Source organism: Pantherophis guttatus, chromosome 2, assembly GCF_059756535.1.
Source record: "Pantherophis guttatus breed Tessera chromosome 2, ASM5975653v1, whole genome shotgun sequence".
In the NCBI taxonomy this organism is placed as follows: Eukaryota; Metazoa; Chordata; class Lepidosauria; order Squamata; family Colubridae; genus Pantherophis; species Pantherophis guttatus.
Window position 1 is genome coordinate 173,326,373 of NC_142064.1, and position 24,933 is coordinate 173,351,305.

The 24,933-nt window shown below is 40.3% G+C and overlaps 1 protein-coding gene across 2 annotated transcripts in view; it reads right to left on the minus strand.

Moving 5' to 3' along the window:
• The window catches only part of ADGRE5 (adhesion G protein-coupled receptor E5), a 61,802-nt gene that overhangs the window by 26,242 nt on the left and 10,627 nt on the right, over positions 1 to 24,933 (minus strand). Inside the window, exons 2-6 of one of the 2 annotated variants that reach the window (XM_034407306.2) lie at positions 15,257 to 15,301; positions 12,273 to 12,422; positions 11,683 to 11,763; positions 7,797 to 7,940; positions 3,059 to 3,193 (exon numbers count right to left, since the gene is read on the minus strand). In XM_034407306.2, coding sequence (XP_034263197.2) covers positions 3,059 to 3,193; positions 7,797 to 7,940; positions 11,683 to 11,763; positions 12,273 to 12,422; positions 15,257 to 15,301 — 555 coding nt within the window. The remainder of the gene's footprint in view (positions 1 to 3,058; positions 3,194 to 7,796; positions 7,941 to 11,682; positions 11,764 to 12,272; positions 12,423 to 15,256; positions 15,302 to 24,933) is intronic. The other variant, XM_034407312.3, reaches the window with a different exon arrangement.

The following is a 24,933-nucleotide window of genomic DNA, read 5'->3' on the forward strand; positions in this document are numbered from 1 at the left end:
GTTTCATAACCCATGAATCTAAGCCTTCTGGACACTTTGTCCCCCTTATGCCTCAATTGTTTCGGTATATGTACATCTGCTGTAACTCCAAATACATGCATGTGTGCTATCTGAGGTTTTTTATTATACATCAATTCATATGACGTTTTGTTTATGATGCTAGACCAAAGTCAGTTGAGTGTATAGTTGGAATATAACAGGGCCTCTGACCAGAAATGTTTGCCTAATTCTGCATCCTCTAATGTACATCTAATCATGGTTTGTAGTGTCGAGTTTCGTCGTTCTACCACTCCATTTTGAAAAGCAGAGAAAGGGCTAGAGGTGAAATGTAACATTCCCTTTGATTTTAGCCAATGAGAGAATTCTCTTGACATGAATTCAGACCCTCTGTCTGTCATGATTTTTTTGATTTGTATATGGTGTTGTGTCTCTACACGTTTATGAAACTCTTTAAACTTTTGGAATGCTTCATCCTTATGTCTTAAGGTGTAGACAAAGCCATAACGACTGAAGTCGTCTACAATAGTGAGAAAATACCGCTTTTTGTATGTAATTGATGGGGTTAATGGACCAACTAGATCCATATGCACTAGATTAAAAATATGATTTGATGATCTTGTTGCCTTTTTGGGTCTAGGCTTAGTTTTCAGTTTTGAAGATTTACATACTGAACATTCCAGGTAATTTTTACAGTCTTTTATTTTAACACCTTCAGCATGTTCACTCATTTTTTGTATGAGTGGCGTGTCCTAATTTTCTATGTAATATGTGTGCACATTCATCATGAATTGGTTTTCCAATTATGGGTTTTCTGTTTGTGTGCGTATTGTTCCCAGATGTAGTTTCATCATCATGTTCTGTTTCATGTTCTTCATTGTCACTATCTATATCATTTTCTGTCTCTGTGTTAGTGTTAGATTCTATGTTTGTATTTATGTTGTGTAACCATTTTTCTTCTGTAATTAAATATGGTAGATCTCCTTTGATAATTATATTATCTATGTTTCTTTTGTTTTTCTCTAGTGTTACTTTTCCCTTTGAGAATATTATATTTATGTTAGAGTCCCTGCTTAACTTTATAGCACTGAGAATGTTATGAGGTATCTTGGGTATTAATAGTACCCCCTCTATTTTCCCTAGGCCTGGTAATTCTTTCCTCTCCCAACAACTTGGACTTCCTCTTGATTTGCTACTTTAATTAAAAACTTATCTTCGATGAAGGAAGATAATATTTTCTTATCATGTGTTGTATGATTTGTTGCCCCGGAATCAATGAGCCAAGCACTGTCTTTTGAGTCTTGATTTTTGATTTTTGTGTGTTTATCTATTCCGTACAATGATCTGGACTCCCTGTCCCTTGAGCTGTCTCTGCCCCCTTTATGTTCTCTAAAGTTTGGTGAACTTCTGTGTCTATATCTATCAATGGATGATTGTCTATCATGATATCTGTTTCTTGTGTCATATCTTTGTCTCTCTCTAGGAGGTTTTGGACAGTCTTTCCTATAATGTTCTTTTGATCCACAGTTATAACACTCTATTGTGTCCTGATGCCTGTCTTGGAATACCACCCTTTTGATCTGTCTATGCTCTTTATGTACATTGTAGCGACTTTTTCTTAAATTGTCTTCAGCAATTAATCTGTTTGATAAACTCTCTATAGATAGATAGCCTAAGTTAATTGTATCTAGATGTAGTTGATGAAGTTGTCCCATGATGAGTCTAATGAATTAATAATAACGCTTTTCATTGTCTGGTCTGATATTATTTCTCCCCTTAAATGTAGTTCTGCTCTGGTTGTATTTAGTAATAGTAGATGTTCACTTATCGTAGTCCCAGGTTTTATCCTGGCTGAGAAAAAGTTTTTAGACATTCTAGTTGTGGTTGTCACACTTTCACTATGAAACAGTTTAAACATATAATGAATTATTTCTGAAACAGTTAAGTTATGCTTAATACTATGATAAATAGCAGGTGATATACTAGAGATTAGTAAATAAAATGCTCTGTGATGTAGGCAGTCCAATTTTAGTGTCCATGGCTTTTTAGGAGGGTTAGTTATGAAAAACAATAAATTTTCTTTTAAGAAAACAACCTGGAGTTGCTGACTCCATTCCTGTAAGTTAACACCGTCTATTCTCAATTTTGGAAAATCACTAGGCAAATTTTCAATGTTATTTGTTGCATTACTTACAGCTGGTGGCTGTCCATGGTCCTGTATATGCTGATAATTGCAGAATGGTGTAGGGATACTCGCGACTAGTCTGAATGGTTCTCTCTGTCTTTTATTGTCTCTAAATTCGTCTGGACATATTTGCGCATGCGCGTTGATCATTTCGTTTCTGAAGCTGTCGGGGAAGGGTCTCGGCGTTGCGGCTCCCTCGCAGAACTCCTCCTCCGAAGAATCGCTCTCTGGTTCGACTTTTGGTGTCCAGGTGTGGATCGGGGTTTGTTTCTTTTTGTCGTGGTCGTCTCCACTGAGGTTTCTGGCTCCCGGAAATGTCTGCGGTGTGGGCGAGTACTTGCAAGACCCCCTGGGTTCAGGCGTTAAAGTTCTTGTTGGTCGAATCGGAGTGGATCTTATTTGAGGCTGGGACGCTTGTGTGTCTGTTTCTGTGTCTTCGTTTTTAGATCGTGCAGTTTGCTTTTTCTTTGTAGTTTGATCGGCTGCCTTTGGTGTGTGCCCTGGTGTTGGGTCTTTTTTTTTTTGTTTCTGGAGTTTTCTTTCTCTGGCATTTCTGTTTTTTATTGAGTCAGTCCAACCATCCTCTGCTACCAGATTGTTACCGTAATTCGAGGATCAGACTCAATAATTAGTTCAGACTTCTTGTATTCAAACAGAAAATAGTTTATTTACAGAAGGCATTCTTTATTCACAGAGTGATTGTAGAAAGAAACAAGGGGAATGAGTGTGCATCATCTTTTATACCAAGGAGGCGGGGTTAGAAGTGAGGAGTGGTTATATAGGAATACATTAGAAAGAGGAGAATGAGTTAACTCTTGACATTCCTGAATATATATTTCCTTCATTTAAGAATGAGGCATTTACACATGACAGTACCTCTGCATAGCTTTCTATCATCTTTAAAGCTCTTCCCATATCCTTGCTTGCATTTACAGTGGTAATCCCCTTGAGTGTTAATGCAGCTCCCTTTGGGACCACAGATGGAAACATTCCTCTTGCACTCATCAATGTCTGCAAGAAGAAAGTAGGGCTAAATGAAACATGGCAGAACGCCACAACCGATTATGCCAGCATCTTTCAAACCAGGTATTCCCCAGAGGAGAATGGACTTCGGCTCTCGGAATTCCCCATCCAGCATGGCCACTTAGAATTATAGGAGCTGAGTCCACATAAACTGGAGAAGGCCCAGATTGGAAAAGCTGTGTTGTAGCAAAGAAGAAACTGTTTATAACTGCAAAAGGCCAAGCCATTTCCCATGCAAACTCTGCAAAGCAACATGCTGTAACATATGTGCTTGGGACAAAAACTCTGAAGTGGTGAACTGCATGGGCATTGTGGCTGGGGTACCATATTATGAACAGAGAAAATAGCCTCCTACTTTATTCATTTGATTTAAAGCCTACCGTTTTATCCATGGGACAATCTAAAGTTTTTGTTTTTTATTACAACCCAAGAGGCCTGGTTGAAGAAGACAATTTTCAACTCTTGAAAAGTACTCTTAAGCGAGTACATTCCCCAGCTTCAGAGTAGGGTGGGAGAAACCCAGTACCCTCTTCTCCCTCGATTAACCGATGGGCTCTGAAAAGGGGATTTCTCTTTAGAGGGCTTAAAGAATGTTCATGTATTCTAGACAAATACAGATTTGTCTAGTATACATGAACACTAACCTCAAAGTCTGGTTTCCTATCAAACGATAGCACTTCTGTCTTGTCTGAGCTTATTTTCAGCTTGTTCATTTGTATCCAGTTTGTCCTTACACTCAGGCACTGGTGAAGGGAACTGACCACTTTGTTTTTTGTTTTGCAATTAGATGACAAAGAGGACTAGATCTGAGGGTTGTCAAATAAATTTATTTTGAATGTCACTATTTTAAGTAACTGAGAAATCTCCTGTTTAAAAGAGTGAAATAGAGATTGCCCAAATAAACGAGCAAGTCCAATTTTCCAAGTAAACAGAAGCTCATTTCCAGTCATGGCAGCAACAGATAAAAAGGAAATGAAGAATAGGCAAAGCTGAAACCATTCCCTCATCATCAGGCATGGTATATAAAATGAAAGTAAAAGGATGGAGATAATGCCCAATGAGCCCCTGACTGTATTTCCCTTTCCTGTACAATAACTACTACTTTTTATGCCATTCACTGCAAGCCCAAACAAAACAGATGACTGCCAATGCTAAGCATTGGAATGACATTCTGGTCATTTTGCCATGAATAACCAGTGAGATTCTTAGTAAATCCTCAGTCCCAATTATTTAATTAGAGTCAAAGATGCCATGGATGCTAAGACAGCAGAAAAGTGAAAGGAGAACAGGTCCCTTTGGAGAAATTGAGTTCTCTTTTTCATTTTGCAGGAATAATGTTCTAGCAGAGGGAAACAGATAATGATCCTATCTGTGATAGCAAGATACACATTCTTTTCCTAAAAAGAAAAAGTTCCTGAATTTAAAACCACGCCCTCACAAAAGAGAAGAAAAAAATATGTAAGCCTAATTTAGAGTATTCTCAACAAACTTAAAACTATTCCCTCCCCAAATGGAAAGGCAAAGGAACAAGCAAATATTCATTTTAAGTTTAAAATATACAACATGTTCAGCTGCAGGAAAAAAAAAACATATTCAACTGCTGGGAGTCAATCATAAAAATAATATTCTGACGTTTTCTCCAAATGTGCAGTTTAGTAGCATTAAAATAAAAAAGTAGCATAGTAGCTCAATATTGGCACTGTGTTTACTCCAATTACATTTAACGTATTAAAGAGTTCCTTTCTTAATATATTCCTAGAATGGTCCATTTTCATGGATCACTTGGCTCTGTTTGGTCGATTCCAAGAAGTAACTCTTGGAGGTCAAGACATCCACACTTCTACATATAGGAAGTCAGTGGGAAATGCTAGGAAAAGATAGCTGAGTTTGGAGAGTACCTCCAAAATAAGGGCACATAAACCGTAGGCCCTAAGGGGTGACACAGCTCACAATTTTTTTTTGGCTGTTTTATAAACTGCCATCAAATTATAATTTTTAACAAAACTAAAAGAGGAAATGAGTCAGTACCTCTGTTTCCCTGAAAATAAGACTGGGTCTTATATTAATTTTTGTTACAAAAGACCCATTAGGGCTTATTTTCGGGTGATGTCTTATTTTTTCACGCCCAGCAAGCCAGTGCCAATGCCACAAGGTGAGATGAGGCGAGGCAAGGTGGGGCAGAGATTGGCACCACACTACGCCCCTCCCCTGCGCTCGCCACCTCCTATGTGAAAAAGTAGGAGGGAAAGAAAAATTGGATGGGTGTGGGAAAAGGTCTGTCCAGGAAAAAGAAACAGAAAGGCAGAAAGAGGCAGGCAAAAATTCACATGCTTCTGCCCGCTGGGTCACTTCACCCTTCCAGAGAGAACCCAAAGTTTTGATCCTGCTTCTGGGGTGGAGTGTAGAGTGGGGCATACAGGCAGCTTGCCCTGTGGAGCGCCACCCAGCCTTGCATGGCCTCCCCCACCGGGAAGGAGACAGCTGCCTCCCGTGGGATCCTTTTCATTCTTCCTTTAGTTGTAGCCCCTCTGCATGAGCCCCAGGTGGCCAAGGATACTTGGGGTGGTAGTGCCTGCAGAGCCCTGATGCTGACGGCGGCGTCCGGTGGGGCACCTCCTGCTGCTGCTCCCATTTCTCCGCCAGTTGCTGTGGCAGGGGCTGGTATTCTTCCTGTCACTGCTGCTGCTGTACAACAGCCACCTCATCCTGTCATCCCTGGTGGAGGGGGTGGGTGTGCTCAGAATGTGGGGCTTCAAGCAAGCGGGGGGGGGGGGCTTAATTTAATGCTTTTAATTTACAAATGGAAAACCTGGTTACTAATACTACTTTTCTTCTTTCTTTGCCTCATTTTTTTTCCTTCTCCTTTTTCTTGTCATATTTCCTCTCCTTCTTCTTCCCTTCCTTCTCGGCATCTCTGTTGGCAATCTTGTTGTGCAGCACTACCAGTGAATGGATCAGGCAAGGCAGGGGGCAGGGTGGGGATGGTGCTACATCGCAGCCCCTGCGCACTCTGCCTCTGCAGTCCAATGTCATCCTCCAATGCCCCTGTAGCTTTGCACATTCACACTTGTTGGCTTTGCTCCTGCAGCAGGAAAGAGGCAAGAAACTCACTCGAGGCTCCAAGGCTCTGTCCATTGCTGCGTCAAAATGGCAATTTGAAGAGAGCGGATTGATTTTTTTGCAGATAGTTTCAGGAAGGTGTGCTGAATCCACTCAGGGCGATAAATTGCTGCAGCGCTACCACCGAATGGATCAGACAAAGCATGAGGCAGGATGGGGGTGGCACCACACCATGGCCCCTGTGTGCTCAGTCCCCACCGTCCAACACTGTTCTCCAGCGCTGATGTGGGGGCCGAGCACGCAGGGCCACGGTATGGTGCCATCCCTGCCCCACCCCATGTCTCACCTGATCTGTTTGGTGGTAACACTGCAGCAATTCACTGCCCTGAGTGCATTCAGCACACCCTCCTGAAACTGTCTGCAGACAAATCAATCCGCTCTCTTCAAGTTGGCGTATTGACACAGCAATGGACAGAGTCTTGGAGCCTCGAGTGGGTTTCTTGTCTCTTTCCTGCTGCAGGAGTAAAGCGAACAAGCATGGATGGCCAAAGCTACAGGGGCACTGGAGGGTGACATTGGACTGCAGAGGCAGAGTGTGCAGGGGTCACAATGTGGTGCCATCCCCACCCCGCCCCCAGCCTCGTGTGATCCATTCAGTGGTAATGCTGCACAACAAGATTGCCAACAGAGATGCCAAGAAGAAGAAGTAGGAGAAAGAGACGAAGGAGGAGAGGAAAGATGACAAGGAAAATAAGAAGGAAAAAAGGGAGGCCAAGAAAGAAGAAGAAGAGGAGGAGGAGGAGGAGGAGGAGGAGTAACCAGGTTTTCCATTTGTAAATTAAAAACATTAAATTAAGCCCCCATGCTGGCCATGCCCACCCCCACGGCTGACGATCTTAATTGGAGCTTATTTGAGGAGTAGGGCTTATATTAGGCACAGGTTAAAAATTATGCTAGGCCTTATTTTATGGTTGGGTCTTATTTTCGGGGAAACACATTGCATGCAAAGTATTGTGTTAATTTATAAGGTATTGTGTTAATTTGTAACACTTATTTTAATTAGTTGAAGATCAATTAAATCAGATTTAGATTTTGTCTTTGTGTACTTTTTGGAGTGCAATCCACAGCAGACTAAAAGCTTAGTGGACAATTGGTTGGGCCCATTACCAGATCACAAGCAGTCACTGATGGTCAGAAACAGACATTGACAAGTTTGGTTACATGGCTACAAATACATGCTAACCCCAAATGTTTAAAGCAATGCAAAAAAAAAAAAGTGTTGAAAAAATACAGATGGCAGGACAGCAAGAGAACTGAATTATCTTTAGCTATAGATGCAAGAAACTCTTTCCTTTCAGTCTTGGGTGAAAGGACAAATTTATTGAGAGTGCCATAGCCATTTCCAGTTCCATAACAGTGTAACATTACAGACTTCTGCCTCTGCATTAACTTTCTGCTCATGTGCTATCAGTGCATTGCCTGCAGTAAGCACGTGTGCCATGCATAAAAAAGAGCTCCAGAAAGCACTTACCTTCACAATTATTTTCATTTATACTTTTGAACTCCCTTCCTCCATTAGGTAAGTGAAATCCTGGTTTGCATTCACAAAGGACGTCCCCACAGTCTTTTATACACAAAGCATATTTTCCACAATTTTCATGTTGACAGGAATCAACTAGAAGAAGACCATTCAGGAAAAGAAATAATTTGACATCAGAAATACATTTCTTCACTGGGTTTAAATAAATAGAGACCTATCTCAAGAGCCAGGAAAGGAAGGGAATCTAATCTATTTGTAGAATCAGACTGAGAAAAAATTTGAGGGAGACCTTCCCATTAATACAGGGTGCATCTACATTGCTGGAATGGGGAGGGGGAATCTCGTTTTTGTTTTTATATTACATCTTTTCCAAATTGGAAATAAAAGAGTTTGATCTTTGCCATATGAAAGTTGTTCTTGCATTATGAGCCGTTTGCCTGTTGCCCAGGCAATACATTTTTTCTAAAGGGTTTGCTTCCTGAAAACCTTTTGGTGATTATAATAGGTAACACATACAGATCACTTCAAATTGGACACAAATATAATTTCAGAATGATATCACATACCCTAGGAATCTTGAGAAATATGAAATTATCTTTTAATGACTATAATGTGTTTAATCGTATAATGTTTCTGACATGCTGCATGAGCTCAACTTCACTTGTACTCAGTGTCCAATGCATCTCGCTATAGTTTCCAACAATAGTCAGCCAGCACTGATCAATTCCAGTTGCCCTAAATACTATTTTTTCCATTGTAATAATGTATTTTCCATTGTAATCATTCACCCTGATGTCACCTAGACTTTTGGGAAAGAAGTCCAAGTGTGAATGCAAAAAATGAATCTTCATGGTCTTGTATGCTTGAAGAACTTTGGCAATGAGCTGGATTTAATTTAGTGCTCTATAGTTGCCAAGAAAATTCTCAACAACATCCTTGAAGGCCTTCCAGGCAATTTTCTGTGGCTCCACTAACAGATCTTCAAACCACCTGTCATTGATGATGTGTCTGAACTGTGGACTAAAAAGAATGCCTTCCTTAATCTTAGCATCAATTATTCTTGGAAATATCTGTCTCAAATAACAAAAACTTTCACCAAGTGGTTCATTTCCCACATTTTTCTGTCCTAGAACCAAATTCTTTCAAAGTGGCCATTTCTTTCTAATATAATGCAACTTTCTTGCATTATGTTCCATATGGATATGTAACAACAGCACAGGTAGTCCTTGAGTTACGAACGTAATGGAGCCTGCCAATTACATTCGTAATCCGAGGATTCATTGGAGTGAATCATGTAAAATGAAAGTGAAAACTCCCTGCTTTTGCCCATGCATTTGCTAATCAAATTAGCAGGTTGTTAAGTACACATGAGGTATCTCAGGATGGAGAAGGCAGTAGGGGGCCTAGTAATGGAACAGGCCATCTAACTACGACCATCCAAGGCCTCTCCCAACCCACTGAGATACCTCATGCTCCCCAAAATTGCTTCCCCTCCCATCCTGCCATGCTGGGTCACTTATCTTGAGAATACCTAGTGAGCTGTCTCCTCTCCAGCCTCTCTGCTGCACAGGATCTTGGCCCCCAGAAGCTTCCAGTCTCAGTGTGCAAAACATTTGCACGTCGACGGGAGGCTTTGGGGCAGCAAAATCGTGCTGCCTCAAAGTGTCCCATTGGCTTGCAAACACTTTGGCAAGCCTTTGCAAAAAGCCTTTGCCAGCAAGAATAAACCAGCCCCTCCCAGGCTCCATTCTTGCTGGCAAAGGCTTTTTGCAAAGACAATTGGAGCCTACAGGGATGCAATCTCCTTGCAGGCTTTGACAAGGAAACAGCAAACAGACAGAAGGCCTGAAGCACCAAAGCCTTCCCTCAGTTTCAAAGCCTTTTGCTGCAGATCTTGTCCAAGCCTCAATTCACAGAGAACAGAGTCCTAAAGCAGTGCAAGACCATATGAGATCAGTAGCACAAGATCTCACACTAATGATGTTGTATGATCTCTCGGTACTTTAGGCCTCTGTTCTCTGCGAATGTACCGAAGACTTGAAGCAACAAAGCCAGAGGTGGGTTTCAGCAGGTTCTGACCAGTTCTGGAGAACCGGTAGCGGAAATTTTGAGTAGTTCCGAGAACCGGTAGTAAAAATTCTGACTGGCCCCACCCCCATCTATTCTCTGCCTCCTGAGTCCCAGCTGATTGGGAGGAAATGGGGATTTTGCAGTAACCTTCCCCTGGAGTGGGGAGGGAATGGAGATTTTACAGTATCCTTCCCCTGCCATGCCCATCAAGCCATGCCACGCCCACCGAGCCACACCCACAGAACCGGTAGTAAAAAAATTTGAAACCCACCACTGAACAAAGCAGGGAAAGAAACCACGACAGAGAGGAGACAGCTCGCTAGATCTTTGCAACCCAGTAGGCATGGTGAATGTTGCAGTGCACCTGCTGTTGTTTGTAAGAGTGAACAACTGCCATGGTGCTGCAACATTCGTAACCTCGGGACTGTGTTGTAAGTACTTGGGATAGGCTATGTTGCAACTTCAAACAGTCGCTAAGTGAATTGTCATAACTGGAGGATTACCTGTATTTGGTATATCAGGGGTGCATTCCAAGCAGCAGAGCCACTACTTTTACATCCCCACAGCTATTCCAATTATACAGTATACTGGATGTGCTTCAGCAACAAATCCGTATGTTTTCGTATGTTTCTTTCATGCGTGTAACATGGCAAACAGGTACTGAAGGGTGTACATTGCCACTGTATAAAAATGGATTAATTCTATAAAACAGTACACGATACGTCAAAGTACAGATTATTTTCATGATTAGCAGCCAAAATTCTATAAGATGCACCAAAAGTGTTCAGGAAGCAAAATCTTTATTGTACAGTGTTATGAAATTGTGAAATGTTTGGATTATGTAAAAGCAGAACTAACATTGGCCAGTTCCTATTTTAAGGTAGAGTGTTAGAGACCAAGGTTAAGGTACCATCTCCATATTCTAAAGAACTGTTTTTGCCTCCATCCTATCCTATCAAAACCAGTGGTGAAATGTAAAATTTGTTATTACCGGTTCTGTGGGCGTGGCTTGGTGGGGGGAGGGGATAATGTGACTGAATGGGCATGGCCAACTTTTTTTTCCTTTTAAAAGCATTTTTTTCTACATTTTTTCTTTAAAAAATGCTTTTAAAAGGCTCTGAGGATCCCAGCTGAGTTGCCTGATTGTCAGAGGCTTTTAAAAGCATTTTTTTACAACCTCTTCGGCCAAAGAGATTGTAAAAAAAATGCTTTTAAAAGCCTTTGATGATCAGGCAACTCAGCTGGGATCCTCAGAGCCTTTTAAAAGCATTTTTTCTACTGAAGGCTCTGACTATCAGGCAACTCAGTTGGGATCATCAGATCCTTTTAAGACCATTTTTTCTACAACCTCTTCGGCTGAGCCGCGCGATCATCAGAGGCTTTTTTTTTTACTTTTAAAAGCATTTTTTGACTGAAGAAAAAATGCTTTTAAAAGTTAAAAAAAAAGCCTCTGATGATCGCGTGGCTCAGCTGGGCATGGGGGGCAGGGATTTTTGCTACCGGTTCTCCGAACCACCCGCTTCCATCACTACCGGATCAGGCGATCCGGTCCGAACTGGGAGCCTTTCACCCCTGAACAAAACCCGCGGAAAGCTGATGAGAGACAATAGGAAAAACAATGCCATTTCTAATTCTAATCCCTGTGCATGGAACATCTTAAGCTCAGAGTCTCAAAAAACTACAAGCTAGGTGGACGGGGTGATAAACAATTTGCCGATTGTAACCCATGATGCTGGCAACAGTTTGCCATTGCTCCCCTCCCCCCAACTTTAGCTACTCCCTTATGGAAAGCAAGATGTTCAATTACCACAACAACTGTCAGGATCACCACTGCACGTCTTATATCCTTTCTTACAGCTTCTGGTTTCTGTTTCGTATATGTCACAAGCTTTTTAGAATATACAGAGGGAAGAAAGGCATTCGTTAGAACACATACATGCTCTAGGCCATGCTATATCACACTTCCTCCAAACTAGATTCTTTCTTTAGTAATAACTAATATTTCTGGCAGATTCCCGAACTGTATTCCATCCAATTGTAATTTTTAAAAGGGAATACAGATTAATCAGTAGATACATAGGACATTACATCAGTATATGCCAATTAATTTAGTTCTAATCAATTGCAATTAAATCAAATTTAGATTTTCTTCTAGCTTTATCTACCCTTTGGAGTGCAAACCTCAGCAAAGCAAAAGCCCAGTGGGCAAATTGTTTCCTAAAATGGATATATCCATTGCAAGGCCTCAAGGAGTCACTAATAGTCAAAAATAAACATTAACAAACAGGCTTTCAGAGACTTAATTGGTTTAATACATGTAGTAACTCTTTTTGTTTATGTGCTGTCAGCATATAAAGAAAGCTTATTTGCCATGTTTAAAGAAAGAAAGGCACTCACGCTCGCAGTCATTTTCACTGGAATTCAGGAAAGTTTTCTTTTGATTTGATTTTTTCCAATATCCTATTTTGCAAGAGCAGCTGAAATTCCCAGAGACATTCATACACAAAGCATTCTCTCCACATTCCATATTTCGACATTTATTGTCAACTATAAGAAGAACAGAAAAACATTGGTGACGGGGAATCAGATTATTTTCAAAGTTTTTTTTTCCTAACGGCCAATCTGTAGAGAGGAGAAGTAAAGGGGGGAAAAAGTGTGCCTTGATACTGAAATCATGTAGTCTGCAGAGTCAAACCAAGAAGAAATTTGGATGAAAATTTTCCCATCACTCCATGTACGTAGCTGCTGATCAATTCAGGATGCATCCATGGTGGCCTGTAGGATAGCTGGGATGGGGAAATATTATCCCATTTTTCTTGTCATACAGTGCTTTTCCAAACGTTGAAATAAAAAGACTGATTTCAGGTAGTCCTTGTTCAAAGTTACAATGGTACTGAAAAAAGTGACTTATGACCATTGCAGTGTGATTTTCACACTTATGACTGTTGCAGCATCCCCATGGACACATGATCAAAATTCAGACGCTTGGCAACTGGTTCATATTTATGACAGTTGTAGTGTCCCTGGGTCATGTGATTACTTTTTGTGACCTTCTGACTAGCCAAGTCAATGGGGAAGCCAGATTCATTTAGCAACCGTGTCACTAACTGAACAACTGCAGTGATTCACTTAACAAATGTGGCAAGAAAAGTCATAAAATGGGGAAAAATTCACTTAACAACTGCCTCACATAGCAATGGAAATTTTGGGCACAATTGTGTATTGCATTTTAAGGTCTGTCAGCTATTTTCAGCTGACAAAAGGAATCTTAGAAATTAAACCTAAGGTACCATTGCCTTATTCTAATAGGTCAACATTTTTATTTATTTTATTTATTTTCATTTTCTGCTGCTGCTGCTCTCTCTAACGATATTTTTTTCCATACTCACCGTACCCAACCTCCCTGGTTAGTTGAAGAAATCTTATAGATAGTAAGATGTCCCATGCCTGCAATGTTTTCCCATCACTGCCCAGCCAAACCTGATATCCTGAGTCATAGTCATCAATGCCTACATCATATTTGCTCTAATAGTTGCAATTTGTTTAAAATATACAAATTGTTTTGTTTTAAACTGATGGCCAAAATTATTTGATGTCTTTTAAACTGCTTTTAAATTTTATATGTTATGTTTTACCGTGGCTGTTCACCGCCCTGAGTCCTGTTGGAGAAGGGCGGTATACAAAATAAACAAATAAATAAATAAATAAATAAATAAATAAATAAATAAATAAATAAATAAATTCAGAGATAAGAGATAAGAGCACCATTAGCAAGAAGTCCTTGCTATTGGCTGTGCTGTAGTGTACATCCTCCAAACTGGATCCAAACCCCTCCCCCCACACACACATCAAGGTAGATAGTATCCTGTTTATTCCATTCCAAGTACCTTATATTATTATTTGGCATAAATAGATTTCAATTATATTTCAACCCATGAGAACATGCTGTTGCCTTTCATCTCAGTCGTCTTGGATAGAAGACATTATGACAGGAGCCACAATTCTGTAAATTTATTTCTGTTGTTTAGGATTTTCTGATAACCCCAATTTTCTTGAGTGATATAATGTGAAATAAATGGACTGTCTTGGCATTCAATGCTTCACAAATGCCTAAAATGTCTGGCAGATCTCGAAAATGTGTTTTGGGGCAACAGAAGTAGAATTTATAGTGTGTAAAAAAAATCCCTTAGTCATTTGAAAGGACATGGTTCATAGTTCTAGAGTAAAGAGATCCGTTTATCTAAGTCTTCCCTTAAAAGCAAATTGGTTTCAAAAGTATATTTCCAAATAGCCTAGCATATATCTGCCCTCACTATCAACAATTTTGTTGCAATTTCTGCATTAACTGTTAAGATTTAAACACAACATTGTAATTGTATTTAGCTCTTATTATTTTATATTGATTTATGCTACCTTCCCATCTTTAAGTGATTTTAGGCATATTCCAAACTTACTTGCACAAGGTATTGTTAATTTATAAGATGTAGGATATACATAGAATACAGCGGGGTACTGCAATTAGTTACCTGTGCATAAACAGGATGTCTGGATTTCTTTAACTATGTGAATAGCAAACTAAATGTTGGCAAGACAACATTTCTTGCTTCAGAATTAAAACTTTTGAGCCAAGAAGTTGCAATTTTGAATGTATTGCAAAAGCAGAGTAGACAGATTTACAGTCCCATCTGTTTTTACTGATAGTCCTATATAGCTTTTTACAAACAATTTAACCAAGAAGTCTTGATAACCTCTGAATTTATTATTTCTGTTGCTGCTTCTGCACAAGGCTTCATCTCTGGTTCTGAGTTATCAACTTTACCTGACATATCACTAGTCAGTTTCCACCCTGGTTCCCCATCTTCTCCTTTCCTGTCGCTCTAAATGGAGATAACCAGTTCCATCCCAACTGCCTGCAGAAGTCCATGGTTTTCTCTCTTGAAGATGTGTCATGCTTAGGCTCATTGTGATACTTAAGAACGCCAGATATCCATTTTAAATGTCTAAAACTAAAACTGAATTCCAATGGTGTATAATTACATGAATTCATTTGAAAAACCATGCTTTTATAAGACATGTTCTTACTGTTTTTTGCTTTCAGCATCTCTTGGTCTGAATAAGATGATTTTTTTCCCCCTGAATGTGACTGAATAGCTCTTGCTTTTGGAATTTCAGCATAGTTTACACTACTCAAGAGTAGGTCTACCAATATTTGGACCTAAAGAATTAAGAGTCTTCTCCACCCTGATGTTATTTAGTAATCAATACTTTTGCAGTCCCGTTTTGATATACCTACTCAAGAGAAATCAAATTTGTTTAATGACAGTGGATTTAAATGAGCATTCTAACATTTCCAACAATTTCTTGACCCGAGAGAAGCTTACCTTGATTTTGGAGCAGAACTGACTGGAAAAGAAAAACGAGGAGGCCTGAAAAGAAAGAGAGAGAATATAGAGTCAGGGAATGTCTTATTCCACGAACTGACCGTTCCCAATTTGGCCCCCTTCAGATATGTTAGACTACTTCATCCTTCATCTCCAATTTGCAAAAGTAAAGATGGAGAGGCACTAGACTGCACACTAATCTTTCCTCCAAAGGCATCAACGGTCTTTATCCACGGTGCCCTGGCTCTTACATCCTGACTGAAGTTCTTCTCTTCCAGGGCTCTAGGAAAGCTATTAAGTTCCACCTAGAAGCTCTCACATCACTTTGTTGGAAATTGGCCAATTGCCACAAGTTTATTGTTGCTGGGAAATATCAGCTCTTTGTCTTTGATACCAAACAGATGACAGAAATGGGGATTTCACAGATATCAGAGCATTTATCCACATTAGGAGGTTATGAATAATGTGGGATCCAAAAAGTTACTCGTATGGGCCTTATGTATTGTAGTAGCATTTTTCCCCCCTAAAAGAATCCTCTCAATTTTAACAGGGGTAGGTGGGTGGGCAGGGTTGCCTTATATTAGGAAGGAGCTCAAATATTCTGCTACTTGAAACCCAAATATTTTTGAGGTAGGTAAAACAACATTGGGGGCTGGTGTGTGTTAGTTCCTCCTGGCACAATGTTCAAGTATTGGAAAAGTTACTACAGGTAGTCCTCAACTTACAATGGATCATTTACCCTGTTTCCCCCCCCCAAAAAAGACATCCCTTGATAATAAGCCCAATCAGGCTTTTGACACATGGCAATAAGGCCAAGCGCTTATTTCAGGGTTCAAAAAAATATAAGACAGGGTCTTATTTTTGGGGAAACACGGTAGTAACTGTCCAAATTTACAACAGCACTGAAAAACGTGACTTATGACATTTTTCACACTTACGACCTTTGTAGCAGCCCCATGATCATGTGATCAAAATTTAGATGCTTGGCAACTGGTTCATACTTATGACTGTTGCAATGTCCCAAGGTCACATGATCACCTTTGGCAACCTTTCGATAAGCAAAATCAATGGGGAAGCCAGATTCACTTAACCGTGGTACTAACTTATCAACTACAGTGATTCATTTAACAACTGTGGCAAGAAATGTCATAAAATAGGGCAAAACTCACTTAACAAATATCTCACTTAACAACAGAAATGTTGGGCTCAATTGTGGTTGTAAGTCAAGGACTATCTGTATAGTCTTTGTGGAAGGTTTAGGGCACAGCTTTATCTGGGTATGAAGAAATAATATGAAGAACGGTTGCAGGAATTGGGTATGTCTAGTCTAGTGAAAAGAAGGACTAGGGATGACATGATAGCAGTCTTCCAATATTTGAGGGGCTGCTAGAAAGACAAGGGGGTCAACCTGTTCTTTAAAGCACCAGAAGGCAAGACAAGAAAGAATGGATGGAAGCTAATAAAGGAGAGAAGCAGCCTGGAAATAAGGAGAAATTTCCTGACATTGAGAACAATCAACCAGTAGAACAGCTTCAGAAGTTGTGAGTGCTTCATCACTGGGGTTTTTTTAAGAGGAGGGCAGTCATTTGTCTGAAACGGTATAGAGTCTCTTCCCAGAGCTGTGTGTTGGACAAGAAGACCTCCAAGGTCCCTTCCAATTCTGATGATGTTCTATTCTATGGGCAATTGCCTTACTTGGATGTCCAGGCAACTTCCTTCTCCCTATATAATCTTTCTACCATTTCCCATCATTAATACCACATTTCTTTTTAGAGAGAAAATCTATTAAGGATAATATTTTGTATTTGCACAGGTGTGCCCTGCATCAGGACTGTCCATCTTCCAAGCCTTTGTGTTAGGAAACCTCATTACTACATTCCTGCCATCGGCAATATGTTGCCCTCATGATGGAATATAACTGTCTTAGAATACTGGGAATTGCAGTCCAGCACAACTGGAAAGCAGCAGATGAAGAAAAAGTAAGTTATATTTGTGTACATTAACAAAGAATAAGCAAAAATATTAAAAGGAAGCTATGATTTTATTTGGGTTGGTGGCAATCTGTTTCTTCTTGTATTTACCATTTGGACTTTAATGTTTATAAAGGGTTTACTAAGATGTTTTCATTTCCCTGTATCTATCATACATTTCTTCAATAATTCAGTCAACCAAGCACCTATATACATAATTTCTTTAATTCATGTGTATCCAGATTGTTCTGTTTCTAAGAAGCATTTTCTCATCTCAGCCAGCAAGGCACATTTTTTTCACTTGGGTGTACAATGATTTAGAGCACACCAAGGTTTGCAAAATGCTTCCTGCATATTCTCAGAGATACTTTCTTCTTTAATATTTCCCAAGTTCGGTTACTCAGTTTTTAAGTGTGCAAAAGGTTTGAGCACCCTCTCAAAGCTGAGTACATATGGCTCTATTTGCAATATTTGTAAATTTCCCTAATGAAGAAAGACTCTGGGTGGTAAACACTGACCCAAGAATAAAACAATCAAAATAAAAAATGTACTTTAATTATGTTATTGCTGTTCTTAATCCAAAATACCAGACCATCTTCTTCCTCAGTCAACTCACTTATATCTATGAACTAGCAGCACACAATTTTGAATAACTAAGACAGTTATAAATTGCCTAATATGATCCCCTCCCAGCTACCCCAAAGGGATAATTTCCTGTATTTTTTTCTCCTGACAATTTTCAAAAGACCATTTTAAATTAAAATAAAAAACAAAAACCGTGTTTAGTCACTCTACCTTTTCTACCTCCTTTTCACAGCCATGGTAGCCACAGGGGATGTGAAAACCAAAGCGATATTGTACTCTAATTTTTTCTCCATCATGGCAGGAAGGATGGCTGTTAGCCCCCACTCACATAAGCTGTTCTTGGTGAACCAGCTGATCAGAGAAGAATACTTTACAATGCCAGTCAGTTTAAGGCTAACCATAACCTCTCAAGGTTGATTAATGAGGTCAAGAGTAGGGTATCCACATGACATGTTACCCATCAGCCCAAGACACATGGGAACATGGTTACTTCAGATCATTCTGGATCATGGCTTCATTCTGTAATTCATTCTGTGTCTTATCAGTCACAGTACTGGTACGTACTGTGTTTTATACTATCATCAAATTTCTGTAATATAATTTTTTTAAAAAAACTTCTTCGTTGTATCTTCTTATTAATCTCTGTTGTTTCATCATGTTTCCTCTAGCTTTTCTTATCGTTGTTTCAAGCAAGCATTTTGAACGTTTTCAGATTATTGTGAACAAAATGTAGAATATTTTTCTTTTTGCTAATATTTCTTGGTGGGAATAAATACTGCATGCTATGAAGTATTATATTGCAGATTAATAGTATAGAGCAGTCCAGTACTCAACAGTTATCCGTCAATGGGTCCTTTTCTGGCTCAAAACCTCAGCATTTGCCTCTCTGCCTCTCTGGTTTGGAATTTGCTTACAGTATTTGGCTAGGTATTCTCAGATCACACCCTGCTTACAATGCTTCTGCCTTGTTATACTCAATAGTCAGAGATGGGGTTCAGGCCTCTAAGCCAATTATGAACCAAGAAATGTTCAAGAATCATTAACCAAAGTTACTCCGATTGGACAGGCAATCTTCATAGTCATCCTCCCTGTGTCTTGATTCAAATGGACAATATGCTACCCTGTTTTCAGCAACTATGAAATTTTCTTAGCTCCTTAGATTCTATTTAGAGTTCCTCTTCCCCAAAATCAGGGAGAGTTCTTTGCTTCACTAGCTTGCTTTCTGTCAACTGGATTTTTTTGTGAGTGGCCCACACCAGCCCTATCAAAACACGTTACAACGTGTTCAAATATTATATGCTGAACAGACGATAAAGTTAAGCTTGCCCAAATCTACCTGACTGCCCTTCAACAACATCTGAAATATTTCCCTGAAAAATATGGAGTTTTAAAAGCAGGGCTAACATGATTCAGGCTCATATGAAATAGCCTCAGTATCTCAGGGCGCTTTTATATGATCCACCCATTTGCCTGCAAAGCCCTCTGAAGTTTTTAAAAATGCAGTGGAGATTGACCCAGGCTGCTCTATTTTCAGATTTGACTGAATGGAAAACATGAATGTAGATGTTTCTTATACATTTGTGTGCCTTGAGTTTGCAGAGAGCCACTGTTTCCTCTTTTGACCAAAATCAAAATGCTAACATTTCCCTCTGTTTTTGTGTTTGCCATGGTGACGGGCTTCTGTTATTTTCAAAATGCCCAACATTGATAGGATGACAAGTCTATTTTACCCTGATCATGCCAGCTCACTCTGTCTGTGTTCCCAGAAGCTGGGAAGCTGGCAAAGCTCAAATTCCTTTCAGTGGGAAGCCAGAACGATCCTTCCAACACAAGGCTACTTTATTTTAAACACATTGCCATTTCTGAAGCACCAGTAATGGGATACGGCAAAAATGCCTGAGGTTGCAAGCCCCAAGGCACAAAATCACAAGATTAATAGCATCTGTGTGTGTGAGAGAGATGCTATCTCTCAATGTGACTCATTAAATACAGTCACTCATGCCCTCGTCACTTCCCGCCTGGACTACTGCAATGCTTTCTACATGGGGCTCCCCTTGAGGAGCACTCGGAGGCACCAGCTGGTCCAGAATGCGGCCGCGTGATGTGGCGCTCCCATGTGACCCCCCTCCTGCGCGAGCTGCACTGGCTCCCGGTTGTCTTCCAGGTGCGCTTCAAGGTTTTGGTTACCACCTTTAGACCGCTCCATGGCTTAGGACCGGGGTATCTACGAGACCGCCTTCTGCCACCAGTGGCCTCTCACCGACCAGTACGCTCCCATAGAGAGGGGCTCCTCAGGGTGCCGTTGGCCAAACAATGTCGACTGGCGGCCCCCAGGGGGAGAGCCTTCTCTGTGGGGGCACCCGCCATCTGGAATGAGCTCCCCCCGGAGATACGGAGGATCCCGGACTTGCGCACTTTCCGCTGTGCCATCAAAACATTTCTCTTCCAGCAGGCCGGCCTGGCCTAACCTCTCTTTTAAATTGTTTTATAATTTTTAAATTTTTAAATTTTAAATTTGTCTTTGTTTTTGGGGTGTTTTAAATTTATTTTTTTTCGGCCCAATTATTTAATTGTATTTTAATAGTTTTTTAACATTTGTAATATATGTATTTTATTTGGCTGTTCACCGCCCTGAGTCCTTCGGGAGTAGGGCGGTATACAAATTTAATAAATAATAATAATAATAATAATGTGCTGTTCTTTTGCAATTTATTTAACTGGGCATTTTCTGGACATGTAGAAACCTGGGTTTTTGCCTTTGTCTTTTGGCTCTGAAATAATATCTCAACTATTTTACCACTAACCTCATGGCATCCCTCAGGGCAGGGGTCCCCAACCCCTGGTCTGCGTATCGGCATCAGGCCACGGCATGCCAGAAACCGGACCGTGCAAACAAGAAAAGCCCCATCCATGGGATGTAGAGGAAGCATGTGAAACCACGTCCCCTGTGTTCCTCAGAAAAACCTCTCACCACAAAACCAGTCTCTGGTCCCAAAAAGATGGGGGCTGCTGCCTCAGGGGACTTATTGTGAAAGTGTAACCAGAGGAAGTTGCAGTGGCAACTGCAGTAATTTTTTCTACAGAAACGTCTAAGGAAAAGGAGAGTCAGGAACCAAATTACAATGCTTCAGATGTACAGTCTGATGCCTATTTACACAGTAATCTGTCACATGCCTGTAAGAAAGGTAAATTTGGTCCAGAATGCTCTACCCTTCGTCTCTACGAAACAGTTCTCTGTCTCTGTCTCTCTCATTGTTCTGAGAAATTCAGTGATTTGGGAACAGAGTTCTTAAATACGTTAGGTGGTTGTTTACACAAAAGTTGCAACAGCTGAGAGTTTCCTCCAAATAATATCTGAAACAATAAAGACACATTTACCACGTTTTTTTTTTACAAAACAAGATTTTTTTTTTTAACATCTCCTTCAGAGGTACAATGTTTCTGTTAGCCGCTCTGCTTCCTTGAGCATTTCTATGAGCTGTCAGACTATTTTCTTCTTGCGTGTAGCAGCTTAGTCAGTCCTGTTTGTCAATATCTAAAGACCTCCTTATGAGAATTCCTACTTTCATTGTTCTGGGAGTTTAAAGGCTCCTGACTTGACTTCTAACAGTATAATAATCCCTGTCTCCTAATAAAAGAACCAAATTTGCTGAATCTTATAAAATTGATAATAGCACCACTGATCTGCATGAAGCAGAAAAATATTTAGTTCCAAGCTTGAAATAAATTACCGCTTTCAAGCATTATGTCAATAAGACTCAATTTTTTCAAATTCCACTGGAACAAAACACAAAATTGAAAGTTCCAGCGGAGTAAAATTCAGCATTCTACTTTAAGGTATAATGCACCTTCCTCTTTTGTTTTTCATATATACCTCTGAGCATTATATAAAATCAGCCATGGGACTAATTTAAAAATAAATAAACATTTAAAAAATCTTATGCTAAATGATAAAAGCAACAGTTAAATGCATTTTTTGTAGCCTGGTTTGCAAATAGTCTCAGAACTAATCCAACAAAAAAAGCCAGTATTAGCAATAAATTCACTTCAATCAGCTTGTTAACAATATAATAACACAAAAGCACATTAGTCTGGCTATTGGCTTGAGTCTCTAATATATTCGCACACTGCACTCTTTTTCATTTGGCAGTCTGCCTGCTTAACTCAGCAAACAAATCACCATAGCCTATTTGATTGTCCACCTGAAAATAAAATATTCACACATGCAGAGAACATACTGGGATCACCACATTACATTATAAAACCTGAACCCTAAAGACTCCATAGAAAGAGTTTACAAACAACAATACATTTGTATATCGGGCCTCACCATCTTTCTTTTTTAATGTTTTGCTAAATGGGCATATAGATGGAAGTTGGACAGTTGGTGGATTTTAATGGTCTGAGAATGAGGAAGTATTATCTTTATTCTCTGGTTATTCTTCCAGTGGCAGGAGCTATACAAATTGCTTCCTCGCATGCTTTGAAGCATGCCTGTTGCTTGGGGTGCTGGTTGATTGACACAAGGAACTACTTGCCACAAAGAAGAGGAAGTCAAGCTATTCTCCAAAGCACCTGAGGGCAGGGCAAAAAGTAATGGATGGGAACTAATCAAGGAGAGAAGCAACCTAGAACTAAGGAGAAATTTCCTCAGAGTTAGAACAATTAACCAATGGAACAACTTGCCTACATAAGTTGTGAATGCTCCAACACTGGAAGTTTTTAAGAAGAGATTGGATAACCATTTGTTGGAAATGGTATAGGGCAGTGATGGCTAACCTTTTTGCCATCGTGTGCCAAAAGCGGGGGGGGAGGAGTGCGGAGGGTTGAGCATGTGCATGCCCACATCCATAATTCAATGTGCCCTGCCGCCCATGCATGCAGGCACGACCCCCTGCGCTCCCACCGCTTTTGGCCCAGTAGGTCTGTTTTTTGCCCTCCCCAGGCTCCAGAGCTCCTTTCTAGGAGCCTGGGGAGGGCAAAAACAGCCTTCCCCAACCCCCCGGAGCCAGAAATGGCCCATTTCCTGATTTCAGGTGGGCCCGAAAGGCCCGAAAATCAGCTGGCTGGCATATGCATGCACGCTGGAGCTGAGCTAGGGCAACGCTCGCATGCCCACAGATATGACTCCGCGTGCCACCTGTGGCATGTGTGCCATAGGTTCGCCATCATGGGTATAGGGTTTCCTGCCTGGACAGGGGTTTGGACTTGGAGACCTCCAAGGTCCCTTCCAACTTATGTTATTCTATTCTATACTGCTGAATTTGGCTAGAGCTGAATGTTGATAACTTAAAATATAGGAGATTACACTGCTCAATTTCTTCTATCTTGAAGGGGAGGCACAAAAATATTGTATTTTATAATATCCAAACAAGAACCAGCAGATGTCATTTTTCTTCTCCTTGATAAAGGACCAAAGGGTGGGAGGACATGTGCTTGCTAGGGAGAAGCTGGGACTTGACTCCAGCTACTGAAATGGACTATTTTATTCCACATTCTAGTCTCTGTTCCCAGTTTCCTTTTCTCTGCTGAAGGCATCTCAGCCTACGCTCCACCCTCGTTTCACCCAAGCTTACCAATACTAAATTGGCACTTTGAGACAGTGCACAACAATCCCAATGCTTTGGCCTGCCTTGGAATCCAATTTTTTCTTGGATATCCATGGCTTTTACAAGAAAATGGCTGAGGGTAATTCTTGGCTTGATAGACAATGAAGCTGAGCTTAAACTATAAATGCCCAATAAGGCTGAGTAAAAAAATCAGCATATTGCTGGCACCTCACTTGTTCCTTTCTTAGTAAGTGCTTGAGTAATACTGCTTGACCTTTTGGTGCATGTTGTCTGTTGAAATTTCTCAAACAGAAGTAAACCTAGGCAATAGATCACTGCCATTTTCCTCAGTAATTTATTTTGGCCATTTTAAATGAGCAAGAAATAGGATGCTTTCTTGGCAAGCTCTTTTTATGACAACACTGAGAGTGTAGTTAATCTGAGGGTATCCCACCCATAGGAGGGTGGGATACCCTCTCTTCTTTGGATTGCTACACACCTTCCACAGAAAAAGTTAAAAAAAGTTTCTTCTATATGGTAAGCAGTGATGAGAGCAAGAAATGAAGGAAGAGGACGTATGAGTGACTCCATCTTTCATAGTCACCAATTCCATTAGAGAGTAATGTTTGGAATTTGAAATTTGAAATAGCAATAGCACTTATATTATATACCACTCCATAGTGCTTTACAGCATTCTCTGAGCGGTTTACAAATGTCAGCATATTGCCCCCAGGTATTTGGGTCCTCGTCCTCATTTGGAAGGATGGAAGACTGAGTCAATGTTGAGCCGGTCAAGATCAAACTCCTGGCAGTGGGCAGAGTTAGCCTGCAATACTGCATTCTAACCACGGCACCACCAGGGTTCATATAATTGTTCAGGCACTATGTACCAATGGGTTTGGGGTTAGTTAGTTGGTTTCTGGCAGGGCATAAATATACAGGCTACTCTCAAAATGGTGCATTTAGCAGGAAACCTTGTCAGTTAAGCCAAGATCAGCAGGGAGCATAAACTCATTCTGATTCTTCCTTTCTTCATCTGCTCCTCTCCAGATTCCTTCCTACTATAATAGATGTCTTTCATTTGCTAGTTTGGGCCAGTTGTGATATCTAGGCCATTTGGCACTTAAAATAAAAGTGTATGATTTACTTCACCGATAGGGGTTTATGGATTTATTGAGATTTATGGATTTTGAAAACATGCATTTTTTCCCCTAGCTCCTTCTTCTTAATTTTCTTGGAGACTATTCCTGATATTGGCTAGGTACAGATAACGCAGGCAGGACAAAGTGGGAGAGAAGGGTCTCTCCACCATAGTGAAAGGCTATCGATTTGACCTAGATAATAGCAGTTACCAGTAACATCACTGAGGGCATTAAACTCTCTGTGTGCTGAGAAGATAGGAAAATTTAAGCAGGAAGTACGACAAGATGATGTGGCTCAGTTCTGCCTACAGGTTTCAGCCTTGAACTCTGGCATTTCGGTTAGAAAGACATGTCACTTTTGGAGTCAATGTAGAGTTTAAATTTTAGAACAAAACAATCCTATCAATTCTCTGCATCTTCTAGGTATGTCT